Raw genomic sequence first — 17,608 nt, 5'->3', positions numbered from 1 at the left:
CTCAGAAAGTTCCCATCACGATTTAAACCATGTGTTAATGTTCCGAATTTGAATATAAATGTCAATTCGTCCGCTTCCCTTTCTACAAAGGGGCGATAATTTCTTTTCAGTAACACACATACCTTGAGGTCATTGACAGAATGGCGCATTCCATTAAAATGTTGACTAACTGGTTTGTGGATCTTGAGTGTTTTGATGTCTGTTTTGTGCCCGTTGACCCTTTGTCTAAGGGAGTTAGAAGTCTGTCCAATATACAAAGCATCTGGGCATTGTTGGCACATGATGGCATATATGATGTTAGTAGAGGAGCATGAGAAAGTGCCCGTGATTCTGTGAGTAACCTGGTTAGGTCCAGTGATGGTATTTCCAGAGAAGATATGTGGACAAAGCTGGCAGCGGTCTTTGTTGCAGGGAAAGGTTCCAGGACTGGTGTTCCTGGGGTATAGACTGTGGCCATTAGTAAGGATCCTCATGAGGTTGGGAGGTTGTCTGTAGGAGAGAACAGGCACGTCACCCAGGGCCTTGTGGAGTGTAGCATCCTGATTAAAAATAGGTTGTAGGTCTTTAATAATTCGTTGCAGTGGTCTGAGTTGGGGGCTGTAAGTGATGACCAGTGGTGTTCTGTTCTTGGCTTTTTTGGGCTGATCTTGGAGTAGCTGGTTTCTGGGTATGCGTCTGGCCCTGTCGATTTGTGTGTGAGAACAAAGTAACAGCGGTCAGACACCAGATTGGCTGTGGTGGCATCAGGGATGGTGTTCCTGATTGCTTGTAATCCGTCTTTATGTGGAATATTAGTGTACAGAGCCTCTACATCCATTGTGGCAAGGATGGCGTTATCGGGAACTTTTCCGCTGTTTTGTAATTTCCTCAGGAAGTCGGTGGTATCTCGGATATAGCTGGGAGCGTTGGTGGCATAGGGTTTGAGGAGGGAGTCCACGTAACTGGATAGTCTGAGGGTAAGGGTGCCAATACCTGAAATGATAGGGCGTCCAGAGTTTCCAGGTTTGTGGATTTTGGGAAGTAAATAGAATAATCCAGGCTGCGGCTCAGATGGTGTGTCTGAGTTAATGAGGTCCCGAGTAGCAGCAGGGAGTTCCTTCAGTAGTTGTAATTTCCTTTGGAATTCCAAAGTGGGATCAGCAGAGAGAGGTCTGTAAAATGTGGTGTTGGAGAGTTGTCTGGCTGCCTCCTGTTCATAGTCTGACTTATTACTTACTTATTACTTTACTTACATAAAGACAGATTACAAGCAATCGGGAACACCATCCCTGATGCCACCACAGCCAATCTGGTGTCTGACCGCTGTTACTTTGTTCTCACACACAATCATTTCCGTTTTGGGGACAATTTATACCTCCAGATTAGTGGAACTGCTATGGGCACCCGCATGGTCGCACAATATGCTAATATATTTATGGGTGATCTGGAACAATGATTCCTCAGCTCTCGTCCCCTATTACCACTCCTCTACTTAAGATACATTGATGACATCTTTATGATTTGGACCCATGGTACAGAGGCTCTAGAAGAATTCCACAGAGACTTTAACAATCTGCACCCCACCATCAACTTATGCCTCGATTACAACATGCAAGAGATACATTTCCTGGACACTACAGTACTAATCAAGGATGGCCTGATCAGTACCACACTGTACCGAAAACCTACTGATCGCTATACTTATCTACACCCTTCTAGTTTCCATCCTGCACACGTGACTAGATCCATTGTTTACAGTCAAGCTCTTAGGTATAATCGCATTTGCTCTGATCCAACTGACAGAGACCAAAAACTACAAGAACTTTACCAAATATTCATAAACCTGAATTACCCACCAGGAGAAATAAAAAAACAAATCGACAGGGCCAGACGCATACCCAGAAACCAGCTACTCCAAGATCAGCCCAAAAAAGCCAAGAACAGAACACCACTGGTCATCACTTACAGCCCCCAACTCAGACCACTGCAACGAATTATTAAAGACCTACAACCTATTTTTAATCAGGATGCTACACTCCACAAGGCCCTGGGTGACGTGCCTGTTCTCTCCTACAGACAACCTCCCAACCTCATGAGGATCCTTACTAATGGCCACAGTCTATACCCCAGGAACACCAGTCCTGGAACCTTTCCCTGCAACAAAGACCGCTGCCAGCTTTGTCCACATATCTTCTCTGGAAATACCATCACTGGACCTAACCAGGTTACTCACAGAATCACGGGCACTTTCTCATGCTCCTCTACTAACATCATATATGCCATCATGTGCCAACAATGCCCAGATGCTTTGTATATTGGACAGACTTCTAACTCCCTTAGACAAAGGGTCAACGGGCACAAAACAGACATCAAAACACTCAAGATCCACAAACCAGTTAGTCAACATTTTAATGGAATACGCCATTCTGTCAATGACCTCAAGGTATGTGTGTTACTGAAAAGAAATTATCGCTCCTTTGTAGAAAGGGAAGCGGACGAATTGACATTTATATTCAAATTCGGAACATTAACACATGGTTTAAATCGTGATGGGAACTTTCTGAGTCACTATAGGGGCTCGTCTGCATACTTAACTCAATCTAATTCTTGATCTTCCCGCCCCACCCCTCCACTCTCGGATTTGCTCACCTTGATTATCTTTTTCTGATTTGTCCTCCTTGCTTACTGTTTTTGGTTCTCTGTGTCTTAAATATTGAGTCTGTTCTGGTCTGGCTATGGTCTGAAGAAGGGTCTGTCCCACGAAAGCTCACCTAATAAACTATTTTGCTAGTCTTTAAAGTGCTACTGGACTGCTTTTTGTTTTAATTTTGAAGTGTGTACCTGGCTGGGTACAGTAAAACAGTAAAAATAAACACATAAGTCATGGGGAGGGGGACTCCTCCCTCCTCCTTTGAGCCCCTGGGAGCCTGGAATTAGGTGCAGCAGTGCCCAGTCAGTTTCCCAGCTTCCCACCCAGAAAATGACCAGGCATGGCCCTGCCTGGCTCCCAGCTCCCCAGGGCTGAGGGGCTTCCCCCAAGTCCCCAGGAGCCAGGCGCAGCACTGCCTGGCTCCCAGCTCCGTAGGGGCTCAGAGGAGGAGGGAGAGGGGAGCAGGGAAAGCAGCAGGGAGACACAGAGGGAAGCCAGGAGTCAGGAAATTGACAAGGTGCTACTGCACCTGGCTCCCAGCTCCCTGGGGCTGTGGGTTTACCTCCTCCCAGCAGCAGTGTCCCCCTTATGCAATATTTTTTTTTTCTAATTTAAACACAACTGATCTCACTCTTACAAGATTTCCCACCGCTTTCCCCATATTTGGAGAATCACATCATAGAGTCAACCTGCATGCTTGGCAGATGCACAGGGTTTTCCTGCAATACATCCACTATCTCGGACACCACTTGGTATATTCATTTATCTTGGTTATTCACCCGGCACTTCTTACCTGGATCAGAAGTATCTTATAACAGGATATGTATTTCCTTTTAAGCTACAGGTCGTCTTAGATCATTTTCCCCCTCTCTTGAAAGGTTATTTTTATTTAAACAGTTTCCATGACCGCTCTCTCTAGTCACTGAAAAGTATCCCTCCTGAAGAGCCTGATTAGTGGTAAACCAGTGCTTTCTTTGCCTGGGGACTGATTTTCCACACCCTCAGGCAGGGCAGATTTTGTGACACAGAATTATAACTCACTGCTCTTACTGTAAATCCCCTCCCCCCACACAACCTCCAACAACAGCCACTGATAAGGAAATCATTTGCAAAGAATGCTCCCAGACCAGACATCTTCTGATCTGGAATGACAGCAGGATGTTAGAGAAGCAAATGCATGGATTGCTAGAGTGGTTTTACTTTATTGTTATTTTAAATGCACACTTTCCATTTTTTTAACCCCATCAAGGGTTGTATAAATTTTAGGAAATACAAATCAGGACATGTACTTGGGTGTGGACTCATGCCCCTTCTTTCCCACTTCCTCCCAGGCTTCCCCTTTCAAGAGCGCATCTGGAAGAGTATGAAGTCTGCCTACTGGTTTCAAAATACACAGTCCTAAAGGAAAAACTGGTTCTGAGCTGTCTCCTCTGTGAGCTCTGGCTCTAAGTCCAAAAACCCCTGCCCTTGCTCCCAGGAAATATTAAGAGCTCACTGTAGTTTCTGGGCTCTTTCTTGTCAATTTTAGAGTCTTTGCACTGGAAAGGTTTGCATTTTGGTGATCTGGAGAAGAGTGGAAATAATCCATTATCTCTTGTTCTTGATTTCAATAGAAAAAAAACCTGAACAGCAGAGTCTCATTACACAAGCAGGTTTTACACAAACTAACAGGGTGCCATTCAAAATTTAAATTTAGAAGTTTTTCTTTTAATTTCTTCCCTAGCTTTCTTCATTTGGATTTTAGTGATACAATGCAAAATAATATCTTCAGAACACCAAAAAAAACCAAACAAAACTCCTGCTTGCTTTAAAAAGATACAAAGATGTGTGGGAAACCTACAATTGCATCCCATGAAAAAAGGACACTCCAGTGGTTAGGGAACAAGCCTAGGACATCCATGAAAGACCTGGGTTCAATTCCCTCTTGCACTGACTTCCTGTGTGACTACCTTGGGCAAGTCACTTAGCCTCTCTGACAGACATTAAGGATGCTGATGAAAAGGAAGACAATGTTGAATGCCTACTACTGTTCACAAACTTGAAACTTCGCCTTGTACATCATCTTCTTGCTGATGAACCTTCCCAAGAAGGTTGGGTAATGGAGTGCTACACCCTGTCTTTATTAATAGCTTTTTCCAAGCTGAAAGACAGAAATTAACATGATAAATTTCACGGATGCCTTAAGGTTCTGAATAAAAGCAGAAAAACTGATAGCAGGCTTGCTAGTTTCATTCTGTTGCTGGTTGGCAAAACTATTAGTGGAACCCTGGGAACCCTCCTGATCTCTGAATCAATGAACACAGCACTTCACAGTCAAAAACTATAAGGGATAAAATTTTTCTAAGTAAAGTTTAAATGGCTAAGACAAGCTTCTCCATCACCAGGACTAATCCCAGCCCAAGATGATGTCATACACACACACACTAAAGTGTTAACAAAAAAGCAGTCAAGTAGCACTTTAAAAACTAACAAAAGTGTTAACATTACTGAAGAGGTCAGATAGCACCATGGATTGGTCATATAGCAAAATCTAGAAGAGGTATGCATAAATCCTAGTAATCCACAGTGGTCCAAGTAATCTGTAGGAAAGGCAATATACAAAATGCCCATGATAATTTGATAATGTTCTAGATAAAATACATATTTTAAAAATGTTCAAAAGCAGTTCCTTAAAAGTTTATTAAATTCTACACATCTAAGAAACCATTTCACTTTCACTGAATTAAATGAAACAAGAGACATCACCTAAAAGCTAGTTTTACTAAACAAAACTAATACAACTTTAATTCTATCACTGAAACACTAGAACTATGATCTTTTCACCTGACAAATAAACTTTATAACTGCACATCAATGAAGTCATAAACAATTTATGTCAAGTCACCAAATGGAATTTTGGCAACTTTCTGCAAATATCGCTCTCATTCTCTTTTGTAGGTAACAGTATAAGATTTTCCAACACTCCTTACTCATAAGGAAGAAACTAGACAAGTTGGATTGAGGAAGGGAACACTATGATCACAACTTTAACAACATGAAATATCACCAAATGAAATTTTTAAGAAAGACACCACACAGCTACGGAGCCATTAAATATTGCTTAGCTTCAGACACAACATTTTAACTGCTTCTGTAAGCCGACTGTTAGTACTCACTAATACAAACTTACATTTAGAAACTGTATTTGTACAGTGTTTCTAACCACACAGGATCCTGTACGTTAGATACATTTAAAATGGAGAACAATACACAATCTCTGCCACAGAAGTACAGCAAAAATCCACGTTGAAAGGAATACCACCAGAGAGCACCCACCTAAAATAAACACTTGAGAACAAGGCCAGAAAAAGAATTTAACCAACTTAGTTTGGAGAGAGAAGTACGAAAACTAATCTTGTCAGATCAGTTTAAATAGAAACGATACAAGGCCTCACCGAAAAACCCCTTCAACGTGTGCTCCAGCGCCATGCTGGGTTATCTGTTCAGTGTGGACTCAAGAGGAGACTGCAGCCATCACACCTTTTACAGACCAGTTTCACCTTCTGAAGCTACCAACAGCCTCCACTCCACCTGACACAAAGAACAGACCTTTTCAAGGGCTCCCCCACCTCCTGGGAGCATAGGCACCTCCCAGGACCCCAGCAGCAACTCTAGGAAGTCCCCGGGAAAGAAAATACCAACTTAAATTGCTTCAGGCACAGGTGCTGGAACTAGGAGGCTTGAAGAGGATTCCACTAGATGCAGGGCTTACAGGTCAATTGCTCTCAGCACCCCCAATACACCAACTGCTCCAGCCCCCCAGCTGCAGGTCATTTAACCCCAAGATCACGATATGGGAATACGGGTGTGGGGGAAACACAAGGGAAAGGGGGCACCTTCTGCAACTCGCCGGGACGCTTCCAGAGGCCCTAGGGAAACCACAAAAGACTGTGTGCTCGGCCCCACCCCGTGCCCAACCCAGACTCACCTCCAGGCGGAGAGAGGCGCCGCAGCCGCGCAGGAACTCGCGGATGTTGCTGAGACACTCGCTCTCGGTGCGGGGCTCCGGATAAACCTGCAAGAGAAGAGGCGCCGGGTGAGGGGGCTACGCTGGGAGCGGGGGTGGGGTCCCTGCTCACCCCCTGCACCTCCGCAGCGGCGGCTGCTCCGGGACCGTGCAAGGGCTTTGACCTAGGAAGTAAACACGGAGCCAGGAAATCACGTGCGGGCCGGGGAGGGGCCCGGGCAAGTGCGGGGCCTGGCCCCATAGCTGTGCAGCGCCGGCTGTTGCCCCAGCCCGCAGCACGGTCCGACCCCGCAGCGTTCAAGCGGACTCCGGTCGCTACCGCGGGGCGATGCACGGAACGTAGCAGGAACCCGGGACCTGGTGACCGTGCTCTGCATGCAGCGCCACCCGGGAGCAGCCCGGCCTCCCCGCCGAGGCTGTGAGGAAGCGTGCCGCAAAGGCGCGCACCTGGCAGCGCGAGTGTCCGTCTCCCTTTGCAGAAAGCACTGGCCTTCCCCGCGGCCAGGAAGTGCTGCTGCCCTGGCATAGGAGCGCGGGGCAGCAGCTCTCCCATAGTCACATATTCTACCCCACCCCCAGGGAATCGGGACTGCAGCCAGGCTGCCCTGCTTCCCGATGAGTGACTGTCCCTTATTTACCAGAGGGGTAGCCGTGGTAGTCTATCTGCAAAAGCAAGGAGAAGTCCTGGGGCACCTTATGTACTAATATCTATTGGAGCAGAAGCTTTCGTGGGCAAAGACCCACTTCGTCAGATGCACAGAAGCGGGTATGGAGCCCAAAGAAGCTCCAAATAATCTGTTAGTCTATAAGGTGCCACAGGACTTCTTCTTGTTATCCACTATTTAGTATTACAGTTGTGCCCAGGCAGGACCCAGAGCCCCACTCTATTGGAGCCCTTTACTAACAGAGCGTAAGGGAAGTCATTTGCATCCCCTCCCTCCCCAACTTTTCAACCAAAGGCAGCAGTCCTTCAGTCTGGAGATCCAGACAGACAGACCACTGTACCTGTGTTAAGGCCTAGTAAATTGAACAGAAGTTTCATTGGAATCAAAGGGAATCCATACAAGTGTACGCAGTCTGGCTACCTGGATTAGATTGCAGGATTATTGCCTAAATTAAGACACAAGTGGGTGTAACAAACAGAACAAGTAAAGACAAGGGAAACCGTGACAGAAATGTGTGATGACGAAATAGATTTGCATTATCTTTGTCGTTTTCAATAACAGCAGAACAACAAAAAATCTAGAGCATACTATCAACAATTTTAAAGAGAGAATACTGAGCACGTTAAATACTCATTCTACCATTAAAACGCTTTACCTGTCTTTTAAAAAAAAAAAAAAGCCCTACATTTTTAGTAATGTCTGCCACACTGTCCAATCCGGTAAAATGCTGAGCATCGTCATCTCCCACTGAATGAAAGTTGAACTCATGGTTAGAGATGAGTGATCAGCACCACCCAAAAGTGCTCAGTACCTTCTAAGAGCAAGGGTTTAATTTCTCAAGACCTAGACTTAGAAATCCCAATGTCTTCACTTGGCTCAGAATTAAGCCAGCATCCAAAACTTTGACTGACATTTTGAAAAATCAAATATTTTGTATTCGTAAAGGCTGTACAAACAAAGCTTTGATTCAAACATCAATTAAAATGCAATTTAGTTTAAGGGAACATAGTGGGTATGCAGTCTGCTTTTTGTTGTGTATATAGCACTCCTTTTGACTCCACTTTCCACTTCAAAATGAATCCATAAATGAGGGGAGAATGGAGCCCTATGCCTTAAATCATGAGTAGATAGCCTTAGAAAAATTTCATGGCAAAGCTTCAGTATATGCTTTTCATAACTTATCAAAAAGCTAATACCAGACAGTGATTATTGACAGAGATTATGAACTAACCTTCTTTGCCCCAGTCTAGCAGACCACTGTGATTTCTTCATAGTTCATTGCAAAGAAGAAAGCTAGCAAAAGACTTGATTGAAATACAGTTATAAAAAAAAAGTGTCCGTGCTTTACTGCCACTTGTCACTTATCATGGCACCCTTACTCATACTGGGTGCATCTACACTAGGAACTAACGCTGAGGTTAACTTCAAAGTTAGGCACTACATTAAAGTAGCCAGCAGAGAGTCTACACACATTTTTTTCCCCCTTACTTCAAAGCTAACTTCGAAATAGGGAACCCAACTGCAAAGTCATTACTCCATTCCCATGAATGGAGTAGTGCCCTACTTCGAAGTTTAACTTCTAAGTAGGGTGTGTGTAGATGCTCTACTTCGAAGTTGCTTACTTCAAAGTTGTACTTCAAAGCAAGCAACTTTGAAGTTATTTTCGTAGAGTAAACACAGCCACTGAATGATAACAGAGAGGTAGCCGTGTATTACAACTCATAGGCTGTGTCTACACTACAAAAATAACTTCAAAGTTGCTTACTTTGAAGTACAACTTTGACGTATGCAACTTCGAAGTAAAGCGTCTACACACACCCTACTTAGAAGTTAAACTTCGAAGTAGGGCACTACTCCATTTCCAGGAATGAGTAAGGTTTTCAAAGTTGGGCTCCCTACTTCGAAGTGAACTTCAAAGGGAAAATACATGTAGATTCTCTGCTGGCTACTTCAAAGTAGTGCCTAGCTTTGAAGCTAACTTCAAAGTTAGTTCCTACTGTAGACGCCCCCACAGTGAGTGGTAATTTAAGTCTGCTCCTACAAATGCTTAAACATATGCATAACTCCATACAAGTAAGCAGTCCCATTAGCTTTAGGACAACTCACATGAGTAAAGTTCTGTGTGTGCTTAAATGTTCACAGTGCCAGGACCTTACCTTTAGAAATAACTGATTTCAAATTTCCATAAAAAAATGTACCATGTAAAATACTGCTTAGCTTGAGAAAGGACAGGCAGAATCGGTCCCTGAATAAGCAGCTCTATTTGAGAAAAAAAATATAGCATGGAAGTGTATCATACATAGGATTTGAGAGGGCACATCACCATACAAGAAATTACTCTCTGTATTACAGACTACTTTAAACGTAAGTATTAAGTCATCTATATCTCTCATGCACTCTTATGGCACAACAGACCCAAATATATTTTCACAGTATTTGGGGTTTCCTGTAGAATATTTAACTCTTGAAATCCTGACATCAATTTTTGGCAGCAGGGACTATGCCTTTTGCACATTACCAAGGATATTTTGGACTCTCTTGTGATATAAATAAAAGTCAGTGAAAAGTAATGATTTGCTTATATTAGGAAAACTGGAATTAAGAGAAATATCAGCTTTCAGAGCTAAAGTTTAGTTGTAACAAACCTCCAAACTGGGAAAGACTATAAAAAAACAATCAAAGCTGACACCTTTAGGTCAGGATCCAAGTGACATCAAGCAAGCAGATCAGACGTTTAAACCAAACATTAGAACACTGAAGTTTAGTTCTGGAATTCTCTAGACTGAAGTTTTACCCCTGAAGATCTTTAAAATACGGGAGGTGTAAAAAGTTTGGAAAGGTTAAACGATTGTTTTTTGCTAATACTCTTATAATCATGGTTGTCTGTGTAATGATTGTAATTTCATATTTGCTTTTCTTCAGCAATAAAGGGTTTTGGTGTTTATATATTCACTGAGTTTACCCATCTGAAAGTCAGAAATATTTAAAAATAAGAGCATTTTCATAATTAACCGATCAGGAACACTGATCAGGAAGTCCAGCAAGTAAATCCTTGGAAAAGGTAACAAGTGAAGCAGAAAACTCCAGAAAAGGTCAAGTTCAACCCTGTTGTACCAGTGAATTTTTTAATACACTTCCTCATTAAGTCACACCTAACTTGCTTTTGGGGAACTTTAACAGTGCCTTAGACTCCTTCAGCAAATTATTTCATCATCCAGTTGAACACACGGTTAGAATATGTTTCCTAAAGTCTAATTTAATCTTTTTCTTTTCTCTTCTATGTCAATGCTCCTTACTGTGCAATCTTAAATATTTTATTCTCCGTGTTATCTTTCAAGTATTTATAGCATGATCATATCCTCCTTTGTATTTTCTCTAAGACGTACACATACTAAATTCCCTTAATCTCTCTTCACAGTTTATATCTTTGTAATTTCTTACATCCTCCTCTCAAATCTTCATTTCATCAAGATTTCTTTTCATAATGAGGAACCCCCAAAACAACACACAGGGCAAAAATAAGAATAATATCCAAGCTTCTTGCACAAGAAACAAACGCCTCGTTCAACAAGTTTCTTGTCTTGTGACACAAACAGGATTATCTCTTTAATAAGCAATAATCCTTACTCCTAAAGCCCTCAACCAGGTAAACATAGGATTCAGAAATTTTACGAACCTACCCAGCACAACTGGCCCAAGTGATAGATATTATCTCATAGGTGGCTGCTGTATCTGATAATAGGACAAACAAAGAGCTCACACAGGATGCCATCGAATATGATAGGAGGCAGAGAACTGCCAATTAAGATGGAAAAAGTGGCAATGGATTCCTTCCCACCTCAGGAAGGTTAAATGTGGGTCAATGGCATTTTCAAAATGTTTTAGACTTGCACAGAAATCTCAACACTGTCAAAAACATGTGCCTCTCTAGCTGATAACTGTGCTTGCCTCAAAAGAAAGTTATTAATTAGCAAACTCTGGCAAATATTTAAAAAGGCAGTTCCTTGTCTCTCAAAACATATTTCAAATCCTTGCTTTACTGTTTGAATTAATGTTTGTGCCATTGATCTGACAATCTTCTCAGCTGTATGGATATGACTACATTGGCATCTGCCAAGAAACAGAAGCATCTAAATAAATTATCAGAAAATCTAATACACAGGTCTTTCTCTCCTAACAGAGAGTCACACAAAAAAGAGCCTAAAAATAGAAACAACCACGCCTAGTTATTACCCAGGAAATTCTTAAAATTGTGCAAAGATTCTTGTAATCTTCTTCTACGAATGTCTTAGAAACAGTGTGACATGAGGAATAAAATCATTGAACATTTAAAACACATTAGATAACATCCCTTATAGGAAGCTATAGAAAACAGAAGTTTTATCTCTCACACTCAGAAGTAGTCTTGGTCATGGATTATTTAAAACAGGAATAGGGAACAGTACAAGTAAGTAGACAATTCTCAGCACAAAAGGTCATCAACGACAGGCTGCCTTAGCAAACATTAAGAAAGATTTTGTTCAGTTACATTCACTAATTATCTAGAAGATGGGAGGCAGAAAAGAGGCAGAAAAATAGGTTAATGGTCCAAAGCTATTTAGCTTAATAAAGAATAAACATTGTGCACATCTAGCCTGAGGAAAAAAAAAACATGTTTATAATTCTGTTATGGTCACGTCTTTTCCTCCCCATCTTTGCCTACTGGATAGTTTGCACCTATTATTAACCAAGGAACTATCTTTTTTCCCTACATGTTTGTACAACACCTAGCAAAATGAGGCCCCTGTTCCTTGACGGCTGTTTCTAAGTGCTACAGTAATATAAATAATAAAAGAAAGGCTTTGTCTACACTACCACCTTCCTTCGAAGGAAGGAGGGTAATTAGGATGTTGGGAGTTTACTAATGAAGTGCTGCCATGCACAGGCAGCACTTCATTAAGCAAATTCCACCCTGCGGCAACTTCAAAGTTTTAAACTTCAAAGTACCAGCACGCATCTAGCTGTGGCTCTCCTGCTGGTACGTCGAAGTGCCAGGGCAACTTTGAAGTCCCCTTACACCTCAAAATTTTGAGGGTGTGCTGCAGCTAGGTGCGTGCCGCAGGTGGGAATTTGCTTACTGAAGTGCTGCCTATGCACAACAGCACTTAATTAGTAAACTCCAAACACCCTAATTACCATCCAGCCTTCGAAGGAAGGTGGAAGTGTAGACAAGCCCGAACAGTAATAACAAGAAAAGACCTGAATACCAGAAGGATCTAACAAATATTTAAATAGGAATTGGGGCAACACAATGGAATTCAAAGAGGTAAGTGCAAAGTAACACATGTAGCAGGTGCATCAGGAACAATTTAAACCATACAATGGGTTCTGCTTAAGTGTTAGTCACTCAGAAAATAATCTGAATTTTTGCTGTGTAACAAGGTGCGGTGGCCTCCCCCTGACTCACAGACCCTGGTGGGGAGGCCTGGAGCCAGAACACCTGTGCCCCACCCCTTGGAGGGCGGTGCCTGGGGCCAGAACGGCCAGGAGTGGGGCTTGAGGCTCATTAAAGGCCTGGCCTCCAAGCAGGGCAGGAGGCTCTGACCAGGCTCTTGGGCGTCAGGACCAGGGGACCCACCACTGACCAGCCAGCCAGCTGGCAAGAGCTGCCCCCCCCCCCACCCCCCCCAGCTTCCCAGACTAGCCTGGGCAGCTGCAGCCAAGCCTGCCATTGGGCCAGTATGCTGACTTCCCTGATCCACTGGGGCCCTTGCACCTGTGGCAGGCCCCCTCCCGCAAAGCCCTGCCAGGGCCAGAGAGACTGCATGTGGCCAGTTACCCTGTGGTCCCAGAGGAGCACGGCCCTGGAGTCCCGCCTGACACCTGCAGCGCTGAGGCCTCTGGCCGTCCAGAGCCCACGGTCCTGCTGCCAGTGGACTACCCGACTGATGTCAAGATGTCCAACTGGCCAGACCTACCAAGGGCTACCTTACCTGGAAAAGGCCCACCAGTCTGGACCTGCAGACCAAGTCAACTGGGACCCAGCACCGAGGTAGGAAGTGGCCCAGAGAATGCTCCACCTGAGCCCATGGTGGTAGTTGCAGTCTGGATCCCCACCACCAAGCTTAGGGTGAGAGCGATCATTAGGGCCTTGGGCCAGGGCACAGTGGAGTGGGGGGGCCTGTGCCCCCATACCCCACTCCCTCGAGGGGCAGCCCCTCGCCTCTCCTGAGCCACCCTGTTTGGTGGCTAGTTGCTTACCTGCTGCCCCGCCCTGAACTGAGGGCCGGGCTCCCTAACTGCAGGCTTGCCTCCAGCCATCCATTAAAGGGGACAAGGTCCTGGGGTCGGCCGGACACAGAGGGGACAAACTGTGGCAGCCCATGACGTGGGCAAAGGTTGCTACATGCTGCATACACAATTCTGATCAAGACATGAATAAAAGTTTAGTATGGAAAAAAAGCCAACTGTAATGTGATAAGAGTACTAGCGTGATGTACATAAACGGTACGGAGCGACAGCCGTGTTTGTCTGTAGTCTGTCAGAACAAAAAAAGCAGTCGAAACGTTCTATCAGAACAAAAAAACAGATCTGAAGAAGTGGGTCTGTCCCACGAAAGCTCATCACCTAATAACTTATTTTGTTAGCCTTTAAAGTGCTACTTGATTGCTTTTTTGTTTTGATAATTGGTGCATCTTCACCTTAAACTGATTATATTCAGTAGTAACAGAGGTAGCCGTGTTAGCCTGTACCCCAACAAAACAAAGCTTAGCTCATCACCCAATAAACTATTTTGTTAGTCTTCAAAGTGCTACATTTCTGCTGCTTTGTTTTGATTATATTCAGGTTGGTGATTCTACATTTGTGCTCTTCAGACAAAAAAAAAATCATCTAAAAATAGCAGCAAAAAAAAAAAAAAAAAGAGAGAGACAGACAATATCCAGAGTACGCACAGTAGAGCTTCCATTCATGAAGAGATTGAACATATTACAATTGATTAATTTGGAAGGTGGAACAGTAAGCAGACAGCATCCACTGGTCCCCGAAAGCATTGAGGGACCTAGTGGGTGCCACCGAGAGGAACTCTATCCAGATACGTGAATGCATCAAAGAACAAAAGTAGGCCCCTCAGTAGCAGTCCTTCCCTTGAGCCCCCACAAGCCAGCCTCCTTGCAATAATCTGGTGGTACTGGGGGAAGATCCCCCTGCAGAAGAAGAGGCACTAAACCAGGACCCCAAATCAATTTGGGGGACAATTAAGAAGAAAGCCAGGAATGGGTGTGGAAGTCATTGGGCCAAAACAAGGGATCCAGAAGGGGACATTGAGCAGAGAGCCCGTGACAGCACCCACTGGTCCCCAAAGGCAGTGAGGGAGCTAGTGGATGCCACCCAGAAGAACTCTGCCCTGATATGTGAACAGATCAAGGAACGAAAGGCCCCACAGTCTGAGTTCCCTCCTCCTCCCCGCAGCCAGCCTCCCTGCAGTAGTTTAATAGAAGGTAAATATACAATAATGGTCATTGGAGGAATAGTTTTCTGTTCCCTGAAGCTATGACTATACTGTAGCCACAACTCGAAATAATTTACACAATATGTGCAACATAAATTGCGTAATTTAGTTTAAGGTAACTTATTTCAAACTTGATGCAATCCACACAGCACCCAAGTTTGAAATAAGTGACTGTTTTGAGGTTTCCATTATCCCTCATACAAAAAAAGATACTGGAACTGGAATACGATGCTCAAAATAGTGCTACTATTTCGCATGCAGTGCTTAGCCATGGAGATGCTATTTCAGGATACATTTTAATCCTGAAATAGCAATTATAGTGTAGCCATAGCCTGAGGCTGTCCGCATCTACACTCGCAAGGGGCTCTTTTGAAATATCCAGTGGAGTGTCTACACACAAAAAGCGTTCTTTGAAAATTAAATCAAAAGTATGCAGCACTCCTTTGAAAGCGTTCTTCCACTCCCATTTCAGGAAGAGTGCCTTCTTTTGAAAGCTTTGTTAGAAAGAAAATATGTGTGGATGTTCTGCAGGCCCTTTTTTTCGAAAGAGCAGTCCTCATGACATCGGATTTTTTTGATCCATGGCCCATTCTTTTAACAGAGTGGGGGCAGTGTGGATGCTCTCTTTCAAAAGAGCAGATCCCTCATTTGATCTGCTTTTTTGTGTATGGATGCACTCTTTTCAAAGAAGTTTTTTTGGAAGATCTCTTCTGGAGGGACTTCTTTCGAAAGACTGCTGTAGTGCAGACAGCACCATTATTTCAGAATAAGATATTCCGGAGGAGATTTTTCTAGAATAAGCTTATTTTGAAATAGCTCGTCTACACACAAAAAGCATATAAAAATAGTGCTCCAATATTCTGAAACAACACTGCTGTGTAGATATAGCCCAAAGGCCCCCTATTTTCAAAATAGCCCCAATTCCCTGTCTATACAGTCTCTATTCCAAAATATCTGTTTTGGAATAAGCGATATTCCCCATGGAATGAGGTTTACAGAATTTGAAATAATTTCAAAATCATGGTTTTGCTGTGTAGACCCTCCAAAATTATTTCAGAATAGTGGCCGTTAGTCTGAAATAACTTTGCTGTGTAGACACACCCTGAGTGACCAAGGCTGGGGCTACTCCAGAGCAATCAGAAATGTACTAGGACAATTAAATCAGCAACTGCCATAAGACACCTGGAGCCCATCAAGAACTTGCTAGAAACAATTAAAGAGAGAGAGGCTGATCAGAACAACTGCAGCCCATTAAGAACTTGCTGGGACTAGATTAAAGGTTCCACTTCCAGGGATGGGAGGCAGGCATGGTAGGAGCAAGATGGTGTACTACATAAGAGTTGAAGATGGGTGAGATCAGGTACCAAAAGGGGCTATTTGGGGAAGTGGTCCAGGAAAGAGCTATAGATCTGGTAGCAGCAGAACACAGAGCTGTTGATGCCATCAGGGTCCTTGGGCTGAAACCTACTGTAGAAGGCAGTCCTGGGTCCTCTCCCTCCCAACACTCCCCCACTAAGAGACACTCCTTGAAAGGGAAGGCAAAGACTGTTGAGTGTTCTCACACCACACCCACTGATGGCCTATGAGGAAGGTGACTCAGTAAGCTGTGAACCTTGTCTCTGAAAAGAGAGGGGGAAGGCCCACATTGCAGGTCACAGTGAGCCTGTGAGTTAAGTCTTACCAACCTAGGCATGCAGGACCCCCAAAACAAAGCTGGATCTCTGTCACACAGCCCAATAATTTTGCTCCTGCCTGTTGTTGTCTTTGACTGTAAGCTATTTAGGGCCCAGTCTGTCTTCCCCTATGTTTGTAATGCACCTTGTACACGCTGAGTACTGCGGCAATCTAAACACTATTTGTTCTTAATGAATGACATAGCAAAGGCTAATGACGCAATCATATTTACCCTATCCCATACTACAAGAACAAGTGATGTTCAGATATGACAGGGTCTGTCAGGCATCTTCAAAATAGCTGAGACTAACTGAATAATTTGGCAACATGTTTCTGAAAGAAATTTGTTCAAAAATATTTGTGGAATTCAGTGCCACAGAACATTACTAAGCTAAACAGTGTAGGGCTAAATCCTGTTTGCCTGCAGCCCAACTAACTGGGTTTAACAACAGCATTTCTGTAGAGACCAGGGTGGAAAAATTCTCACCAAGTTGTGGAACAAGAAGTGGCAAGTGGAGTCCTACTGTGACATCAGTTTTCAAACTCTGGGGCTCAACATGCTAGGGTGCCACAATAGACTTTCATGGTATGTGTACACTTGTAAATAAAGCTGAATTTATTAAAGTTGACTCTTCAACACTAGATTTTATAAAGTCGAGGTTGAGTGTCCGAAACTGCGCACAGAGTTGACTTACTATGTCCCCATCAGATTGCCTAAGTTCAACTGTGGCAGTAGGCAATTCTAGGCGCCTATCCCACAGTTCCTGAGACCCACTGCACTTTAAGATTATGTGCCAGTGTCCTGTAGGGAAAAAAAAAACTTCTTATGAATGGTTCTGGGTTTCTGATGTCAACATCCCAGAATGCATTTCCCTCACTTCCTGAGGCAAAGTAATGGACAAGGGAATCTTCATGCTGCTTTTACGTTGATGGTCACCCACCATTACAAAGAATAACATGAATCCAAAAGTGCTTCAATGTCTGGGGCAGTGTTTTGTGCTGACCTCCCATACTGCAGTGAAGTATATTCTGAACACAATGCCCATGGAGTCTCAGTGGATTGAGGCAGGTGGCACTGACAGATGTGAAGATCTGGACAGTAGCACTGTGGAGTTGTTTGCAGCACTGGACTGACTGTACACCAT

At 43.6% G+C, this 17,608-nt stretch overlaps 1 protein-coding gene across 4 annotated transcripts in view; it reads right to left on the bottom strand.

The window, feature by feature from the left end:
• Positions 1-17,608, bottom strand: part of ARHGEF7 (Rho guanine nucleotide exchange factor 7) — a 220,352-nt gene that overhangs the window by 181,875 nt on the left and 20,869 nt on the right. For all 4 annotated transcript variants that reach the window (XR_012645027.1, XM_074990443.1, XM_074990434.1 and 1 more), the window contains exon 2: positions 6,597-6,683. Coding sequence is in view for 3 of the 4 variants with exons in the window: in XM_074990443.1 (XP_074846544.1) it covers positions 6,597-6,683 (87 nt within the window). In the remaining variant the exon portion in view is untranslated. The remainder of the gene's footprint in view (positions 1-6,596; positions 6,684-17,608) is intronic.

The sequence above is a fragment of the Carettochelys insculpta genome, chromosome 1 (assembly GCF_033958435.1).
Source record: "Carettochelys insculpta isolate YL-2023 chromosome 1, ASM3395843v1, whole genome shotgun sequence".
NCBI lineage: Eukaryota > Metazoa > Chordata > Testudines > Carettochelyidae > Carettochelys > Carettochelys insculpta.
This window is presented reverse-complemented; position numbering and strand designations above follow the sequence as displayed.